General features: G+C 33.9%; 1 protein-coding gene across 2 annotated transcripts; it reads right to left on the bottom strand.

Annotated features, from left to right (window-relative positions):
* Window positions 1-724: 724 nt before the first annotated feature.
* Window positions 725-13,785, bottom strand: LOC132269495 (nudix hydrolase 9). Of its 2 annotated transcripts, none has more exons than XM_059770694.1 (9): window positions 13,583-13,785; window positions 13,337-13,411; window positions 12,563-12,619; window positions 9,072-9,154; window positions 5,846-5,904; window positions 3,597-3,745; window positions 2,897-3,040; window positions 1,812-1,970; window positions 725-1,200 (listed from the first exon to the last, which is right to left on the bottom strand). In XM_059770694.1, the coding sequence occupies exons 1-9, from the start codon at window positions 13,682-13,684 to the stop codon at window positions 1,105-1,107; spliced, it is 924 nt and encodes a 307-aa protein (XP_059626677.1). In that variant the 5' UTR covers window positions 13,685-13,785; the 3' UTR covers window positions 725-1,104. The 2 variants fall into 2 exon arrangements, with proteins under 2 accessions (XP_059626677.1, XP_059626678.1); XM_059770695.1 differs by having other exon boundaries at window positions 12,544-12,619; window positions 13,583-13,722.
* Between the last annotated feature and the right edge of the window lie 2,617 nt (window positions 13,786-16,402).

The following is a 16,402-nucleotide window of genomic DNA, read 5'->3' as shown; positions in this document are numbered from 1 at the left end:
TGATATATTGACATATGTATAGTTTGTGAAACTTATTATTCCTGAAACTCCGTCATTTTTAAGGTACAAAACTCCATCATTTTTAAGGTACAAAGGCCCACGTGAAGGAGTTTGTATTTCATTTTTTAGGTACAAAGGTCCAAGTGAAAGAGTCTGTAACTTAACCATGTGTTTCAAGTTGTTTTGTGAGTTAACGTATCAGCGTAATTTAACAATCACACTTGTATCTTTTATCATGATCATTTGGTGTAATTAAGAATTATTAATGATATTGATGTATTTTGAATTCCGTCATTACACTAACCTAAGATTTGTGCCGCTAGATACATTACAACACTCGCCTGATCCACTCACCTTTGACTCCGACTCATCATCATAGAACTGTTTCATTCATACAGGTTTTCCATTCACGGAGAGAGACCCATCTTGATTAGCTGTTGTAAAAAAGATTTGGCCTAGCAAACCTCCTAGGAGTGAGGAAATGAATACGAGAAACTCCAGTTGTACTTCAAATGCTGTGTTTGTAAACATGGGCATAGATACAGAGTGTAGACGGAGTCATACATGTACCAGCTACCATGAATGAAGAAGACAGTGCAGCTCAATAAGCAGTGCATTCTCTGATACAAAGACAAAACATGCATACTCATAACTAGAGATATCATGATGCCTTGACACAACCACAATGATGAATGTGCACGCGAGCACACACACACACAAACAGTAACAAAGACGTGTACATACATTAACAGAGTTCAAGAATCAAGTTTTGAAATGTTTTATACAATAATTGCCACTGAACATTGTAAATGTGGATTACACAAGTATAACACAGGAATGCACTGAAGGCTTGATTTTTGAATTAGGTAGTACAAAGAAAATTATACTTCTGCATAACCATGTATGTATAACCAAAATGCCACTGTAAATATATATATATATATATATATATATATATATTTGGAAATTCACCGTAATTATATTTCTCCCAACTGAAAGGAGACAAGTTCCCACGGAAGAAAGTCAAAGCCGTAAAATGTCTTGCAAAACCACCTAAATGCAAATGGCAGCCAATCTTGAACAAGCAGCAGTCCTGGACTTCCATTAAATATCCTTCACAGCTTCTACCATTAGCTTATAGAGTGCAAATCCTCCTTGGTGGCAGCCAGGCATTTTAGATGTCATGTTCTCCAAATCATTCTGACGCATTGAAAAGAACTGGTAAGCAGTATTATAAAATAACAAACAAATCATCCAAATTATATAAACATCCATATTTTATACAGAGCAAGAGTTGTAAAAATAGCTCCACGGTGACAAACCCTAGCACTCAAATGTGTTCCCAAGTTCCTTAATAATATGAATGAGCATAATAGTAACTTTAATATAAACCTCTATCATTCATTACTGCCTGTCGCTACCACGATAAATAAATAAATATTTTTTTCAAAAAAAATTAATACTAACAATAATTAAATAAATAAATTAGAACGAATGCCACAACAACCAATCCACGACGACCAATGGAACCACACAACTTAATACCTTTGACTCCACTCTAACAATGAATCCACACACACCACATTAACCCTCACCCACCACAAATGGATACACTGCTGTCACCCCATACCACCAACACCACAAACTCATTGCACTATCAGCCAATACCAACCAGTCTTCGGCCATTGCCGTATTGCAATGCACATGTAGAAGTTCTGAGAACTAGTGGGAAAACAGAACAATTAATTTATAGTTCACAACAATTAACTGCATGATGACACCTCAAGGGAAAAAAAGAATAATTAACCAACCATTGAAACAGTAAAAAGCTGTGTTGATTCATATCCATCTTGTGCACTAGAATACAGTTGTTGAATTTCCTTTGACTGAAGACTGCACTTGATGAAGAAAAAAACAGCTGGTCTAACATTCAATACCCTCCGCGATATACCAATAAAGACTGGCTTGCACTACATGAAAATCAAATGATCAACATTACGCATATCATAGAATACATAACAAACAAATGGTCCCAGTATTGAAATTATTATCTTTGTAAAGTAATAAAAAAATAAAAATAAAAATAAGAAACGAGAAAAAACCAAAAAAATAAAAGGTGAATAGGAAGCCATGAAAAACTGACGACTAAAAGAATAAATCATTTCAAGAGGAATTCAGAAAATATTGCCGTAGACTGAACATCATAAATAAAATTCCCCACTGCACCAGCATACTATGGTGGGGGAATTGGAAGTGTCAACAGTCAAGGATCCCTTCAGTCTCCTTATGCACTTATCCAAAATAAAAACAACAAATTTTGGCACCATCAATCTTTACTACTTTGACTTCATCATAATTTTACTAAAATTACATATTCAGGTACTCTACTTTTGTATATCATGATATTCTTGCATTCATTTGTACTTGTTTGCAGGGACGGATCTAGGAATTCATATGAGGGGGACAAATTTATATAGAGGGGTTTTTTCATAATTTCAGTGGGGGCAATTTTAAAATTTTATTGGTATAAATGCAAAAAAAAAATATAAATTTAAGGGTATAAAAAGCAATAATAAAAAATTTCAGTGGGGGCGGATGCCCCCACTGAGCCCTTCACAGATCCATTAGTGCTTGCTTGCTGAGAGGATGATGTGAACAGAAAACCAACCAAGTCAACCGCATAATATCTAAAAGATTCTAACTTTTTCTATGGAAAAAATTGCTGTGAAATATATATTATCGAAAATATTTCAAAGGGAAGGAAAAAAATGATTTTGCAAGTATAATCCATAATATGTTAGAAGCAGCAGAAATAAAGAAAGTTACCAGTCAGAAAATAAGGGAGTAGACAACTTGAGAGGATGATTCCATACATAATTTAGTGATCATAACTTACAAGCGATACTGCAGGTACTCCAATTTCTTCAACTACTTCACGAACAATGCTGTGAAACATCTCTTGCGAAACCTTTCTGTTCACAAGCTCAGAGTTTTGCAAATCTTTGTCATACAAATGGGTCACTATTCCAACTTCTTCGGGCTGACAACCATCAGAGATGTATTATTGAACAACGAAATCCAAATAAACCAGGTCCTTTTATCAGAAATGATAAAACGAGAAACAAACCGTGTTTATAACCGCTAGACAATAAAGAACAGAAAAAAATATTTCTATCAGACTAGAAAAATACAAAAGCATCCAAAACCAACCCCCCAAAAGCAAACTAGTATTGCAGAGTAGACTGCCTAAGCCCAACCAGATATACCAGCAATGACAACCAAACCCTCTTGCACGATTTCTGAAGGGAGAGAATGTGCAAATATTCTAAATTTCTATAAACAAGTAGAAACTTGAAAGACTAACATAATAAAAAGGGACACTACCAACTTTCCTGATAATGCAGGGTACTGGGATAGCCAACTGGGTAGGCTCAATATCCTGGATTTTTTTTGCATACAAAAGCTGCTCTTAAAGCTGAATCCACATTCCCATGCTTCCTTACTCGAGCTTTTAACAATCCGCCAAGCAATGGTTCCTTTTTGAAAGCCTATGCATATCTATCGAATAATATCTTTGTGAGTTATAGATTAGATACCTCTGGATGGCCTCCAGGGAAAACAAAGTGTCCAGGAAATTCCCCAACGTTATTGCTTCTTTGCAGCACGACTATCTTCTTGTCAGATGTCTCTACAACTGCAGCATTACCCAGTGGGCTCGAGGTGTGCTCACACCGTATGCAATCATCTACAAACAAGTACAGGTATGGCATTAAGAATGTATTTTTCATAAATCATATTCAAGGATGCTAGAAAGGTCAAGGCAATCACAATCATCTGTCTTACTTGATTCAAGCTGTCCAACCAAAAAAAAAAAAAGAGTCCAAATTTTTTGAATAAAAAATTGAATTTAACACTTGGTAGTTTATATGCTGATCCAATGTTCTTTGTTAACATGACATTCTTATCCTGCATTTTGTTTTAAAAATCAAGAATTTAGGAATTCAACTAACTGATTTAAGCCTCATTTGCGAAAAGAGCTACCAACCGACAATCCAAGGGTCCTTCGCAAGTGGTATTTTGGATGGTTAGCAGATCATGTAAATATATTGACAATTGACAATGCAATAATTTGGGGGAGATTTATTCCCAATTGGTGCTGTATGGGAAAGAAAAATTAGGGGGAGATTTATTCCAAATTGGTGCTGTATGGGAATGAAAATGGGGGGTCAGTTGACCCAATTTTTTTATTCACTATGACGTGGCCAGGGAGCTGCGGATTCTTACTTTGGCTATGTTTAGGGTCAAGTGGGTAATCCCAGTTTTGGTGATTCAGCTTTTCCAGAATTGGACAGGGAGCTATAATGTTCAAAGGTGAAATAGGATTGGGAATGTGGCTGCTTCATCCATTATGTAGTGTTTCTGGGGAGAATATGCTGACAGAATCAGCATTGCTTCGAGAGGGTCAAAGAGCTAAGTTGAAGAGTCACTTTCTGAGTCCCTTTATAGTAGGCTGACACTAGGATAGAGATGGTCGATCCCTCATAGGACTAATTTTTGGATCTTGTAAATAATATAATTTTTTTTATTAATATACTAAATATAACTAATGTTGTACATGGCATGTCTACTGTCTACATGGGTTGTGTCCGCCTTTTGTACCAGATTATTTTACTTGACAAAAATTATCATACAACATATAATAAATGTATAGCTTTATACACGTAACATATCACTTGCATTTAGTATTATTACATATCTAATAGCAATAAATTCATATTCAACGTTTCAAACTCTATATTGTAAAATCTGTCATGTTACTAATCAGCCAATTTCATATAATTAGTAATCAGCTTAGATCAGATACTGACAGTTACAGGAGGTCCCTAACCAGTAATAATCTAAAGCTAAAGTTTGACAACGACATACAGAATATAACAGACAATTCCTCAACCTGGTTGGGTAAATTGGAAGACAGTCCCTAGTTCCAAAGACCGTGTGACTAATTAGAAACTATGGGAGTCATCGCTTGAAAGTTCGCGTGCAGTACCGATCCAGTAGTAACATCAAGGATGATATGGATCACTTAGAAAGGAGTATTAAATGCTAGAGCAAAAGCGCACCATTGATTGATTAAATGTCCATAACTTTAAAGAGGCAGTAAACACGGCAGATTCATCAGTGATCTAAAAAAATATGGACTATGAAAATTAATACTTTTAAGGACACAATAACCGGTTCTCTTGAGGGTGGGCCGTGGCGCAATGGTAAGGTTGCTCCATTATGACCTGAAGGTCACAGGTTCAAGTTAGGAAACAGCCTCTCTGCATGGGAAGTTATGGCTGCATACATCAAACCCTCCCCAAACCCCGCAGTGGCGGGAGCCTCGCGCACTAGGCTAGCCCCTTTTTAAGGACTGATTCTCTTGAACTTCCTAACAATTTTTTTTAAAAAAAAGTTACTTCCTAACATTTCCTACAGCAATGTGATCTGCAACACACATACAGAAGGCAGTTTATAGAGATCATTCCAAGGCAAAAGCGGGTCCATTGTCCTAAAATTTAGAGATACTTGGAACACCTAAAGTAGGTGTAATGCCCAGGGCTAGCACAAATCTAATTGAGAAGGATATTCCATGCATGTAGTCTTTCTTTTTCTTTTTTTCCTAGTTGGGACTCACACACACTGCCTCCACTGAGGTTTGAACCACTAACCTCCCTTTGGGAAGTAAGAGTCTTGTACCGCTAGGCCACAAGACAGTTGGTTCCATGCATGTAGTCTAGATATACTTCTCAAAGGAAAATGAAAAGGCCCCTAGTTCCAACTATGATAGCTTATATAACTTTACCTGCTGATGAAACAAGAAATTCTTCCCACAAAGGATTTAAGTTTGTCCCCATGAAAGTCCTGATAAAAAAACAAAAAAAAAAAAAAAAAAGGAAAGAGAGAAAAAATTATTGTGGGAGAATAGTGTTGATGGGAAATTAAATAAGTAACAAAGTTGCAAGTAAAAAATGCCATAATGAAATTCATAAATTTAGCCATTATTCAACAAAATAAAAAACCAAGCAGTATTCAGTTATGGGCACAGTCAAACAACAGCAGAATAAAACTATTGCAGGTGCATGTCTTTGTTATATCAAAACTAAAGTTAGAAACAAGAATTGTAGTTTAATCTCATAAATACCAAGTCAAGTCAGGTATTCATGAAACTATGCGGGTGATTTATCAGCGAACTCAAAGATTTTGACTTTAACTGACAAAAATTATGTATCCAAGGGGGATGGCTCTCCCTAGTCCCTACTTGCTCACATTAACCTTGCTCAAAGTTTAGATAGGCGTTTTCCAGGTGTTTGTAAAGGTCCTTTAACAAACTATGTCCAAAATTGGAAAAAAGAAACCGAACAACATAGGAAGATGAAAACTAGGTTAATCTTTATCCAAAAAAAAAAAAAAAAACACTTGGTTAATCTAGAAAATAAACTTAGAATGCTGTTAATAAGCTTAAGAGCATAGGGGAGAAGTGACACAAGTTTGGAAAAAGATGATTGTGGCAAGGTAAGCAGAGTATGAATGTGCCAGGTCCCTAGAGGTTACAGGTCCCAGGTCATATTCTAAATTATTAACGGAATTGAAGTAGTGGTATGCAATTTGGATGATGATTGAGATTTTCCAACACCATTTGACGTGGCTAGGCTTCTTTCCTGACGACATTACTAACTTGCACTGAATAATGCAGATACCAACATTATTTATTAAGATTGGAGAGTGCAGCTACTTGAGTTCCTATGCACTCATTTCACAAAATGTCATGGATCCATCCCATAAACATAAAGCAAAGTGGTTTATTTCCATAAACAGTTCAGGATCTTTATCAATTAAACAATTTTTTTCATATTTGTAGTGGGCAGAGCTGGGAAACCCATAACTTACAATTTTATCTTCGATGTCGCAATTCCATTGCAGCACAAGGAAACCACATTGATAAAAAAAAATGTTGCCAATAATAAGAAATTGACAATAGACCACTGATAAACCCGATGCAGTTTTTGCTTTGTGAATCAGATTTGGAACAGTTATATGTGCCCCCTTTTTTAGCTAGTCCAATTAGGTATTTCATATCTACTAAATTTCATGTCAATCAGCTGGTGCTCCATTTGAGGTTTGCTTAAGCATTGACAAAGAACACTACTTGTTTCGAAGTAAAGCAATTAAATTTTACATTGTCCTACAATTCATTTTGCTTATAAGCTATGTTACCTGGACTCGGGTGGGTGTTTCGGATATTAGTATCATATATCCAAGCGTCGAATGTGTCAAATTCCCAAATAGAAGGACACACGACTCAGCTAAACGTTCATTACTATTTTTTATATATTAGGGTAAAATGATGTCTTTGTATAACATAGTGTTTAATATAGGCATTTCACTTGTTTTTGAAGAGCAATATTATAATATAATATAATTGAATTGTTGAATGTGTTTTTCAGGTGCATATCCAACCAAAAGTGTTGGACACATATCCCATACCCATGTCTGAGTATGTGTCGAACATTGATACTCCAATAACTTTTGAAGAGTCCATGTAACATAGTGTAATGGATGGGCACCTGCCCATTTACCCAAAACTCAAGTCGTTGGATAGTGCTGCATACCCACCCATTTATACACACTTCAACCCCCATTCAAATCCAATGTAGGACAAGTCCCACTTGTAACATTCTCCATTACCCGAACCTGCGCAACGCCCTCGTTGCGGTCGGGCCACCTTGCCTTCTTGAGGTCAGACCTGGATGCCCTCCGGACCAAGCGCTTGGCGTGACACCGGATTAAGGACTGGATCTGACTCTGATACCAACTGTAACGGGTGAGCGCTTACTCATTTACCCAAAAGCTCAAGCTGTTAGGTAGTGCTGCATATCTACCCATTTATACATACTGCAACCCCAATTCAAATCTAATGTGGGACAAGTCCCACTTGTACCACATACCTTATAGGGTAAAGTGCAAAACACCCCTCCTAAACTATTGCCCTTTTACAAACGACCCCCTGAAATAATGATTTGTTGCAATTAAGGACAAACCAAACACAAAAGACTATTTTACCCTTTCTCATTAAATTTTTAATTTCTTATTAAATTATTTTTATTATATTTCTCTTATCTAAATATTAATTATGCCATTTACCTTAATTTTATTATTAGTATCAATTTATCATAAAAATTAAAAATAAATAAATGGAGTTGTAACTACCATTTTCTAACATGATAAACTTATTATTAAAACTTTACTATTAATTTCAAGAATTAAAGATAAGTTTATGCAAATTTAATGGAGAATATGTCATCAAATTAGTATGAATTTTTTTCATAATTTATTTTAATAAAAAAAATGGATTAAGTGTAATTCAATAAGAAAGGACGTTATGGTCATTTAATGAAAATAGCCCAGGCATGGGGGCATTTTGCAACAAAATGTGATAGTTTAGGGGATATTGTGCACAAAATATACTTCAAGGGGTTATTTGAAAATTCAGACCTAGTTCAGGGTTTTTTTTGCACTTTACCCTAGCTTATAATCCAACTTCTCATTATTTTACATTATTCAAGAGTTGAAGACTCTCTTCAATTTTTTATTTTATTTTTTTTTTACTTATCAAAATATATATATATATATATATATATATATATATATATATATATTCAAGAGTTGAAGTTGAATTCTCCTTTTCTTTAGCAGCTAGGCACATTTTAATATTCAAAGTAACAGAAGAACACAAATAAGCATTGTCCAAGAAACTTGCAGAATATAATTCCTTCATTTAATTAGACTATAAACCCAAATTGGTTACTTTATGATCAGAATAACAAATATCCAAATTTAGAAAACAACTGATTAACAAAGATTCTCATCACCCCTTCATTCACCATAACTTCGCTTCAAATACTGATAAATATAATCAGAAATATGCAATTTGAAACTTTTCCGAAACAAAATTTTATAAATGGAAGCAATAAATTATATTTGTAACTTTTCTATTACATGTGAACAGGGAAGGGAGAGAGAGAGAGAACCTATAATCTGTCAAACCAAGGTGGAGGCATACATGGGGCTCTTCATTGGAATCACCCCCACCACGCATGATGTGTCCTCCATACTGTAAAATTATTAATTAACTAATCAATTAATAGAGAAACGATGTCAAAATAATATAAACATAAACTTCCTTTCATTACATATGATGACTTGTAAATGCATCAAAAATTATATGCATTAGGCCTAAATGTTTCAAATCACCAGCCCAATTATGTTAATTTTATTGCATCATTATGCAACACAAACACTTCAAGATGGGATCCTTGCTCGTATCAGAAACATGTTGGACACTGCATGAACACAAACACCTGACATCTCTGAGTTATTAGGCATGCTCTAAAAGTAAAAATTGTCTTGAACCTTATAATAGATACTGTGGTTTTAGATATGTAATATGTTAGATATATCCACTCAAACAGTACACCCTGTGCATCAATATAGGAAAAATATACCCCTTCCTCCCTGAATTAGTGTACATTTACTTTTTCTTGGATTGTTGTCCATTTTGAGAAGTAAATTAGCATTACTAAATTTCCAAACATACTCCTTGTAGTAACTTTTTCACCCTTCATACACATTGACAGGTGAGGGTAAATGTGGAAAACAGAAGTATAGTCAATCATTGTGACACCATTAATTCTTTAAACATGTTTGGACAAAGAAGAAAATTATTTAGCAGAGAAGGGAGTATAGTTCTTCATTATAGTAAAGAAGCAGAATCTAGCTTGTTCTAGGTGGCATGTTTATGCTCTATTTTAGATTTAGTAACTTTCAATGAATTAGAATAATTGATTGCATTTCAGTTTTTGTCTGATAGTCAACATTTCTCATGCTCTATATCTTGATAAATAAAATATGAATCCAAGAAAACAACTATTAGTAAGGAGACAAAGCTTATAGATAAATTAATAAAAAATTATTATTATTATGGTTAACTCGTATTTAATAATTTTATGTATGAGAGATATTTTGTTGATGCATCAATTTTTTTTTTTTTAAACATTTTTCCACATCAATGTTCCTTCATGAATGAACCTTTGTCCACGTTAAATAACTTCATAGGTTCATTAGTCAAATCTCTCATATATATTATTCTAATTCAACTAAAATCAGGATCTCAATTTTCTACTCTGATTACCCAAACAATTATATATCATCAATGTTGATTTTAGTCACCTCTTGTTCCAAAATTCTTTTAACAAGCTTTAGTCACCTCATTATTCATAACCTATTATGCTAATGAATTCTTCACGTGAAAAAGTTAAAAATAAAAATAGCAGCTTAATCAAAATCATTCCGTCAACAAAGATCATCACTTAGATGAAGAAGGAAGCCAAAAGATTAAATAAGACAACCTTGAAGCCATTCCTCCTGTCATCCATAATTTATAGTTTACTTCGTATGAATCCTTTAACTTCACGAACACACTCCATGTTATTCATAGTCAAGCAATGTACCAAAGGTTCATCAGACAAGGGGACATGTACAGAATGTATTATGTCACTCAAGAAAATGATGATTCTAATGATCGGTGAGATGAGATGATGATGGTTAAAGGAGAGACGTTCCTGACAATGGTAGTGTCTCCATGTGCCTTATCAACCAAATCAAACAATAGATGTCGGCTTAAATTGTAAATATTTTATAAATTAGAGATGATCCATATAATATAGCAAATCTTGAATGCAGAAATTCTTAAATACCAAGTAGTAGTCCATACTTCAAAAACTGAGAAAATTCAAACATCATGAATTCTTTGGCATGGTTCAGGAATCCTACAACTGCAACAAAATATCAAACAAAAAATCTTGAACCGCATGACATAATTTACCATTCTTTTTGTACACCAAATACATATAATGAGTAAAATTAACAATTGTATAGTTTGGTAGCCATATCAAAAGAGTATATATGTATTATTTTGATACAAGACAACAAACAATAATTTTCTCCACATGATACAAATCTTCTTTTGCATTTATACAAATAAAACAGTTTCACAGAAAAATAGAAAGGTAGAATGCAAAAGGACTGCCGCTGATTGTAAATATTCTATAAACTAGAAAATAAAAACTTAAATGATATAATGATGCATAACATATATTATAGCCTATACTATGAATAAATTGCAGTTGTATACATTGAGAGTAGTGCAAGGCATGAAATTCTGCGGGTATGGATGATAGTTACTCATGTATTTTATTTTGTCAGTAGCTTGTCTAATGTTTTAATCTTCACTAATTTTCCTTTTTCTCATTTTCTTTGCATTGTTGCAACCAGTGGAAATTCTAGACAGTATGAAGCTGCAAGATAGTAGAAAACAGTGAAGATATATAAAAGGTGCAATGAGGTGTAACATACTCTTTAATCCTATCTGCTCTCAACTTATGAGTGAAAGTCTTGACTTCTAACTTTGATTCCTAGCCTTAATATAAGTAGAATTCAGCCAGAAACCAATATTTAGCCATGTATTCTTTTAATTTAAAGGAGCATAATTTAGGACAATTTCCAGCAGATTCAAATAAGTGGATTGTTAGAAAATGTTTCTTGTTCCTCTCTACCATCACTCCTGATCCTAATCTCACTATTTTCCTTTACTACAAACTCCTAAACCATAATTAGTTACCGTGCGGAAGTTCCAGCAAAGTATTCTCTACAATTGTAGTAACTTACCACATCCAAGCCTATTTTTCAACCCTTTCCCATTTATAACACTCACAACCTTTTCTTTTTCCAACCCTTTAAACCGTAATCCTACAAGGTTTCTGTAAGCATAGATCATTCTAAGTAAAACCAAAAGACACATTATTATGAACTTATTTTTTATGCAATAGAGCCACAAGGCGTCATTCCAATAGCAACAAATTTGAAAAAAAAAAAAAAAAGGTCATGTGGTTTTGAATTATGTACAATAGCAGTAAGTGAAATGAAATTTTATACTTCACTAAGTCAATTAATGTGAATTTCAAACATTGAATGTTAACCATGGTAGACGGTAGAATTTCATTGACTGCTTTAGAGAAAATGATCATATTCATAGATTATTATATTTTAATTCTTTTTAATATTAGACAGATTCTATAGATATTTTTTAAAAAATTAAAAATATAGAAATTTAGGCATATGTAAGAATTCATGACCTATTGCATAAAATGATATAAACATAAGTCAATATATGAGTTTCAAGACATGCATATGCATATAACGGAGGGATAACCACAGAATGAAAACCCAACAGACCGGATCAGCAAAAGCTATGTTTTGTGGGTTGTGGCAGTGTCTAATTTTTCATTGATTATAACAGGGAGATCAGACATATAATGCTCATGATGGTTGTTTGTATGACAAGACTTATTCTGTTGTCTAAAGGAAGCACCAGAATCAGATGAACCTGTGAAAGGTAACATAAAAAATCCACCAAAAGTGAATCAGTGAAAGAAGCTTGAATACCAAATGGAGATTCACATACTCTGAATTTTGTCCCATTGAACAGTGATGAGTTTTGTTTAATCCTCCGCTCCCAAATCTAACAGCACAAAACAAATTAAAACTTTCAGATACATGATTCAGGATGTGTATAGAAGTCCAACAAATAACAATACAATCTATTTTGTTTTGAAAGCATAGATGCCCAAAAGCTGCTTGTGTAATTAGATGCGTAATCCCGATCATGAAATGAAATAGCATTGCTTGTATCAATTAAACCAATGTTAATGTGTTTTACCTACAGGAAAAAAAAAAAAAAAAAAAAAAAAAAAAACAAAAAACAAAAAAAAAGGAAGAAGAATAAGATAGATCAGTGCTATTTTTTAACCACCCCAAAAGAATACCCAAAAAATTGATAAAGAAAGTGGGCCATACTTCACTTTTTAAATCCAGATGATGTGCAACTATTTTCAAGAATGCTGTGGCCACACCAGCTTCATAATTTCCAAATAGACAGATCTTCACATACCATACAACATAGTATCATTTCAATACTGTGCAAAACACAACAGACTCCATCCACCGACTCAATTTCCAATGATTTGCTAAAATTAACATAATGCAAATTGGATAATATGAAGTAAATATATGCATCTAGATTCAGACACACACACAAACACATATGCTAATACATGTCTCACATTCATAAATAGATTCAGTGATCGACTAACACACGTATATGCTAACATTATATTCATATAAACTGACAATATGTAAGAAAATAATTGTAGGCAAAGATAGATAATCCAAGACTCACCTCAGAAACGGAGTTCTCCAAATTAACGTCCGGATGGAGTTTTCTATCGTAAGCTTCATCAAAAACCACCGACACCTTTGTGTATCCAACATTAATAAATTGTTTTAGACAATAGCATAAAGAATAAGAAATAAATAAATAGAACGATATGAAAAGATTTATAAATTTGTGAATTTGCCGATACATAAATGTTTATATATATATATATATATATATATATATATATGATGGCACTAGAAGTGGAACCTGAGATGGAGAGAGACCAGAGGGACACGATAGAAGAAGCTTGAATGGAAGACGATCGAGATCGGCGACCTCAGTACTCGGACCTCCCCCTTTCTTCTCCATTACACCCAGTTCTCGCGCGCGCCTAAAACTGGCTTTAGATCGAAACTTTTACAAGATTTCAGGGAATGGGGAGAAAACGTTTTTCATTTTTTTTCCTTCCTTTTCTTTTCTTAAATAAATGTTGAATTCTCTGTTGACGTAAAATATTTTTATCTAATTTTTTTTTTTTTTTTTAGGTAAAATATATATGTATATATATATATATATTTTTTTTAGTATTTAACAAATGTTTATATGGATATTGAAATCGAGTCCATTACATAATATATGTAAAATAATTTGTCAAAAATTAATAAATAAGTTATTTTTGTTAAATTTTATTTTTTTATTATTTATAAATATGATAATAAAACACCAAAAAACGCATAAATATTTTACACTCAAGCAATAACAACTCATTTAAATTGGGTGCTATTTCACAATAATATGGCACAATTAGCCGTGAGGTGACATCGTTTTGGTATATGTCACATATATTCAACTTAGGAGGCTTGAAAAATAAATTAATGAAAAAGAAAGGCCATGCTTAGAATGGGAGTTTCACAAAACAGAAAACAGGTGTTTCAATCTTCCTCGGGCCTATTTTTTGGAAACAGTTTCTGTAAAACTGAGTTTTGATAGTTTTGGTTTTTAGAAAACAACTTGAGGCTGTTTTCAGAGTTTTTAGTAAAACTGAGTTTTGATAGTTTTGGTTTTTAGAAAACAACTTGAGGCTGTTTTCAGAGTTTTTAGTACTGTTGAGGGACTATAAGGCTTCGTTTAGATACACATGAAAAAAAAAAAAAAAAAAAAAAAAAAAAAAAAAAGGAAAAGAAAAGAAAAAGAAAAAAAGAAAGAAAAAGAAAAGGATTATGAGAGAAAAAAAATGATAGTTATATTCATGTTTGGATAGATAAAAAAAAAAAATGGTAATATTGTTGTTTAGATAACATAAGGGAGTGAAAGAAAGGAAAGGATAATAATGAAATTACTATCTTACCCTTTTTGGTAGAGTTAGTAGGTCAAAATCATTTCAGTCTCCCTAATCGCCTTCATCTCTTTATTCTTGTTCTTACAGATCTCTCTCTCTCTCCAACTGCAAACTACAAAATCTACAAGAATCAAAAGATTGTTCTTTCAAGCTTGACCCCCTCTTTCTCTGTAACTGCTAACTTGTATGTATGTGTTTTATTTTAATTTTTTTTCTAAAATCAACTAATCAAGGTCTGTAATTCTTGTTTTGCAACTCTCTCTCTCTCTCTGTGCAACTGCAAACTATATATATATATATTTCAGCCTCCCTAATAGCCTCCCTCTCTCTGTGTGTGCAACTGTAAAAATCAAAACCCATATCCGCATATCATTTCAGATTGTTAAAAAAATCAAAACCCATATCTATCAGTTTCCATCACCCGCTGTTCCAGTTAGGTCCCCATTCGCAAAGCTTCAGCCGGCTGTCTCTCAACTCTCTTGCTCCTTTTGTAATTTGTTCCATTTCTCCTTAAATCCCTCCAAATCTTGTCAATTTTGGAAGGATTCCAAATGAGTTATCATTCCCAATCCATTCTTTTCTCTCTTATTCTTCCCATCCAAACACCCTAATCACTATCCTTCCCTTTATTTTCTCTCCAAATCCCTCTAAATCCCTCAATCCAAATGAAGCCTAAAAGAAAACACGGAGAACACTTCCGCCATTTTTTTATTTATTTATTTTTACTGTTGTAAACAGATTCCAACGAAGACAAACATTAAACATTGTCATTGGCTGCTAAATGAAGAATATCAGCAGGAATAAAACCAAAAGTAGTATCCATACAGATGTGAGAACGAGATAACTTTGCCAGGGTATTTGCAACCTCATTGCCATTCCTATGAACATGGCTAAGATGTGTGAAAGAGAATCGCCCAAACGTCACCTGGATATCAAAGCAAATTGGATGAAAATCAGTCAGCCCAGGAGTATCTCCATTTACAGAATTAACCACTATCAAAGAATCACATTCAAACCAAACATTAAGATATGAAAATGAGGGAGCCCAAATAACCGCTTTTCTAAGACTGATAGCTTCTGCAACCGTGGCACTAGCAGCAGGGAAAGGAGAAAAAATCACCGCTTGTAAAATATGGCCCATAGTATTACAGAAAACAGCACCACCACCCCTCGTCTGGAAAGAATTGAGAAAAAACGCATCAACATTACATTTAACCAAATCTACCCTCGGAGGCAGCCAAAGAGAATGATAGGGGGAGAATTGGGAAAATTTAGAAATAGAGGATCCGGAACAAAGAATGGAAGAAATGGCAGATGAGACCTCGTTGTACTCCTAAAACTGAGAACACGCCACATCAACAACTTTAGAGGAATCCCACCACTCATCATCATACATACACTTATTCCAAGCTTTCCAAATAACCCAGCGACAATAGGCCGCCAAACCCAAAAAATCCATACCCCCCCTGCCTTAAACTTCCAATGATCAACTAAAGCCAACCACCATTCGGCAAAAGAGGATGGCGTATCAGACATAAAATCAAGTCGAAATGGTGAAAGTTTCCAAATAGAAATGGAAATAGGGCAGAAAAAAAAAAAATGTTCAATAGATTCCATAGCCCGGACCACAACGAGGACACACCACATCGGTCTCAATACCATGATCATGCAAAAGCGCACAGATTGGAACAGCTCGTTTACAACACTTCCGTAAAAAATGTTGAATTTTAGGTGGAACTTTACATTTC

This window comes from Cornus florida, unplaced genomic scaffold, assembly GCF_030987335.1.
Source record: "Cornus florida cultivar Cherokee Brave unplaced genomic scaffold, ASM3098733v1 CherokeeBrave_3.0.0_Hap2_Chr08, whole genome shotgun sequence".
In the NCBI taxonomy this organism is placed as follows: domain Eukaryota; kingdom Viridiplantae; phylum Streptophyta; class Magnoliopsida; order Cornales; family Cornaceae; genus Cornus; species Cornus florida.
The sequence above is the reverse complement of the archived record's forward strand: the minus strand, read 5'-3'. Positions and strand labels throughout refer to the sequence as shown.

Excerpts from the sequence above, each read along its gene's own strand:
- LOC132269495 (XM_059770694.1), bottom strand. The coding sequence starts at position 13,684 with ATGGAGAAGAAAGGGGGAGGTCCGAGTACTGAGGTCGCCGATCTCGAT. Across the intron at positions 5,905-9,071 it reads CTTGGTTTGACAGATTATAG|GACTTTCATGGGGACAAACT; the intron begins GTTCTCTCTCTC and ends TTTTTTTATCAG. Across the intron at positions 3,746-5,845 it reads ATTTCTTGTTTCATCAGCAG|ATGATTGCATACGGTGTGAG; the intron begins GTAAAGTTATAT and ends ACTTGTTTGTAG.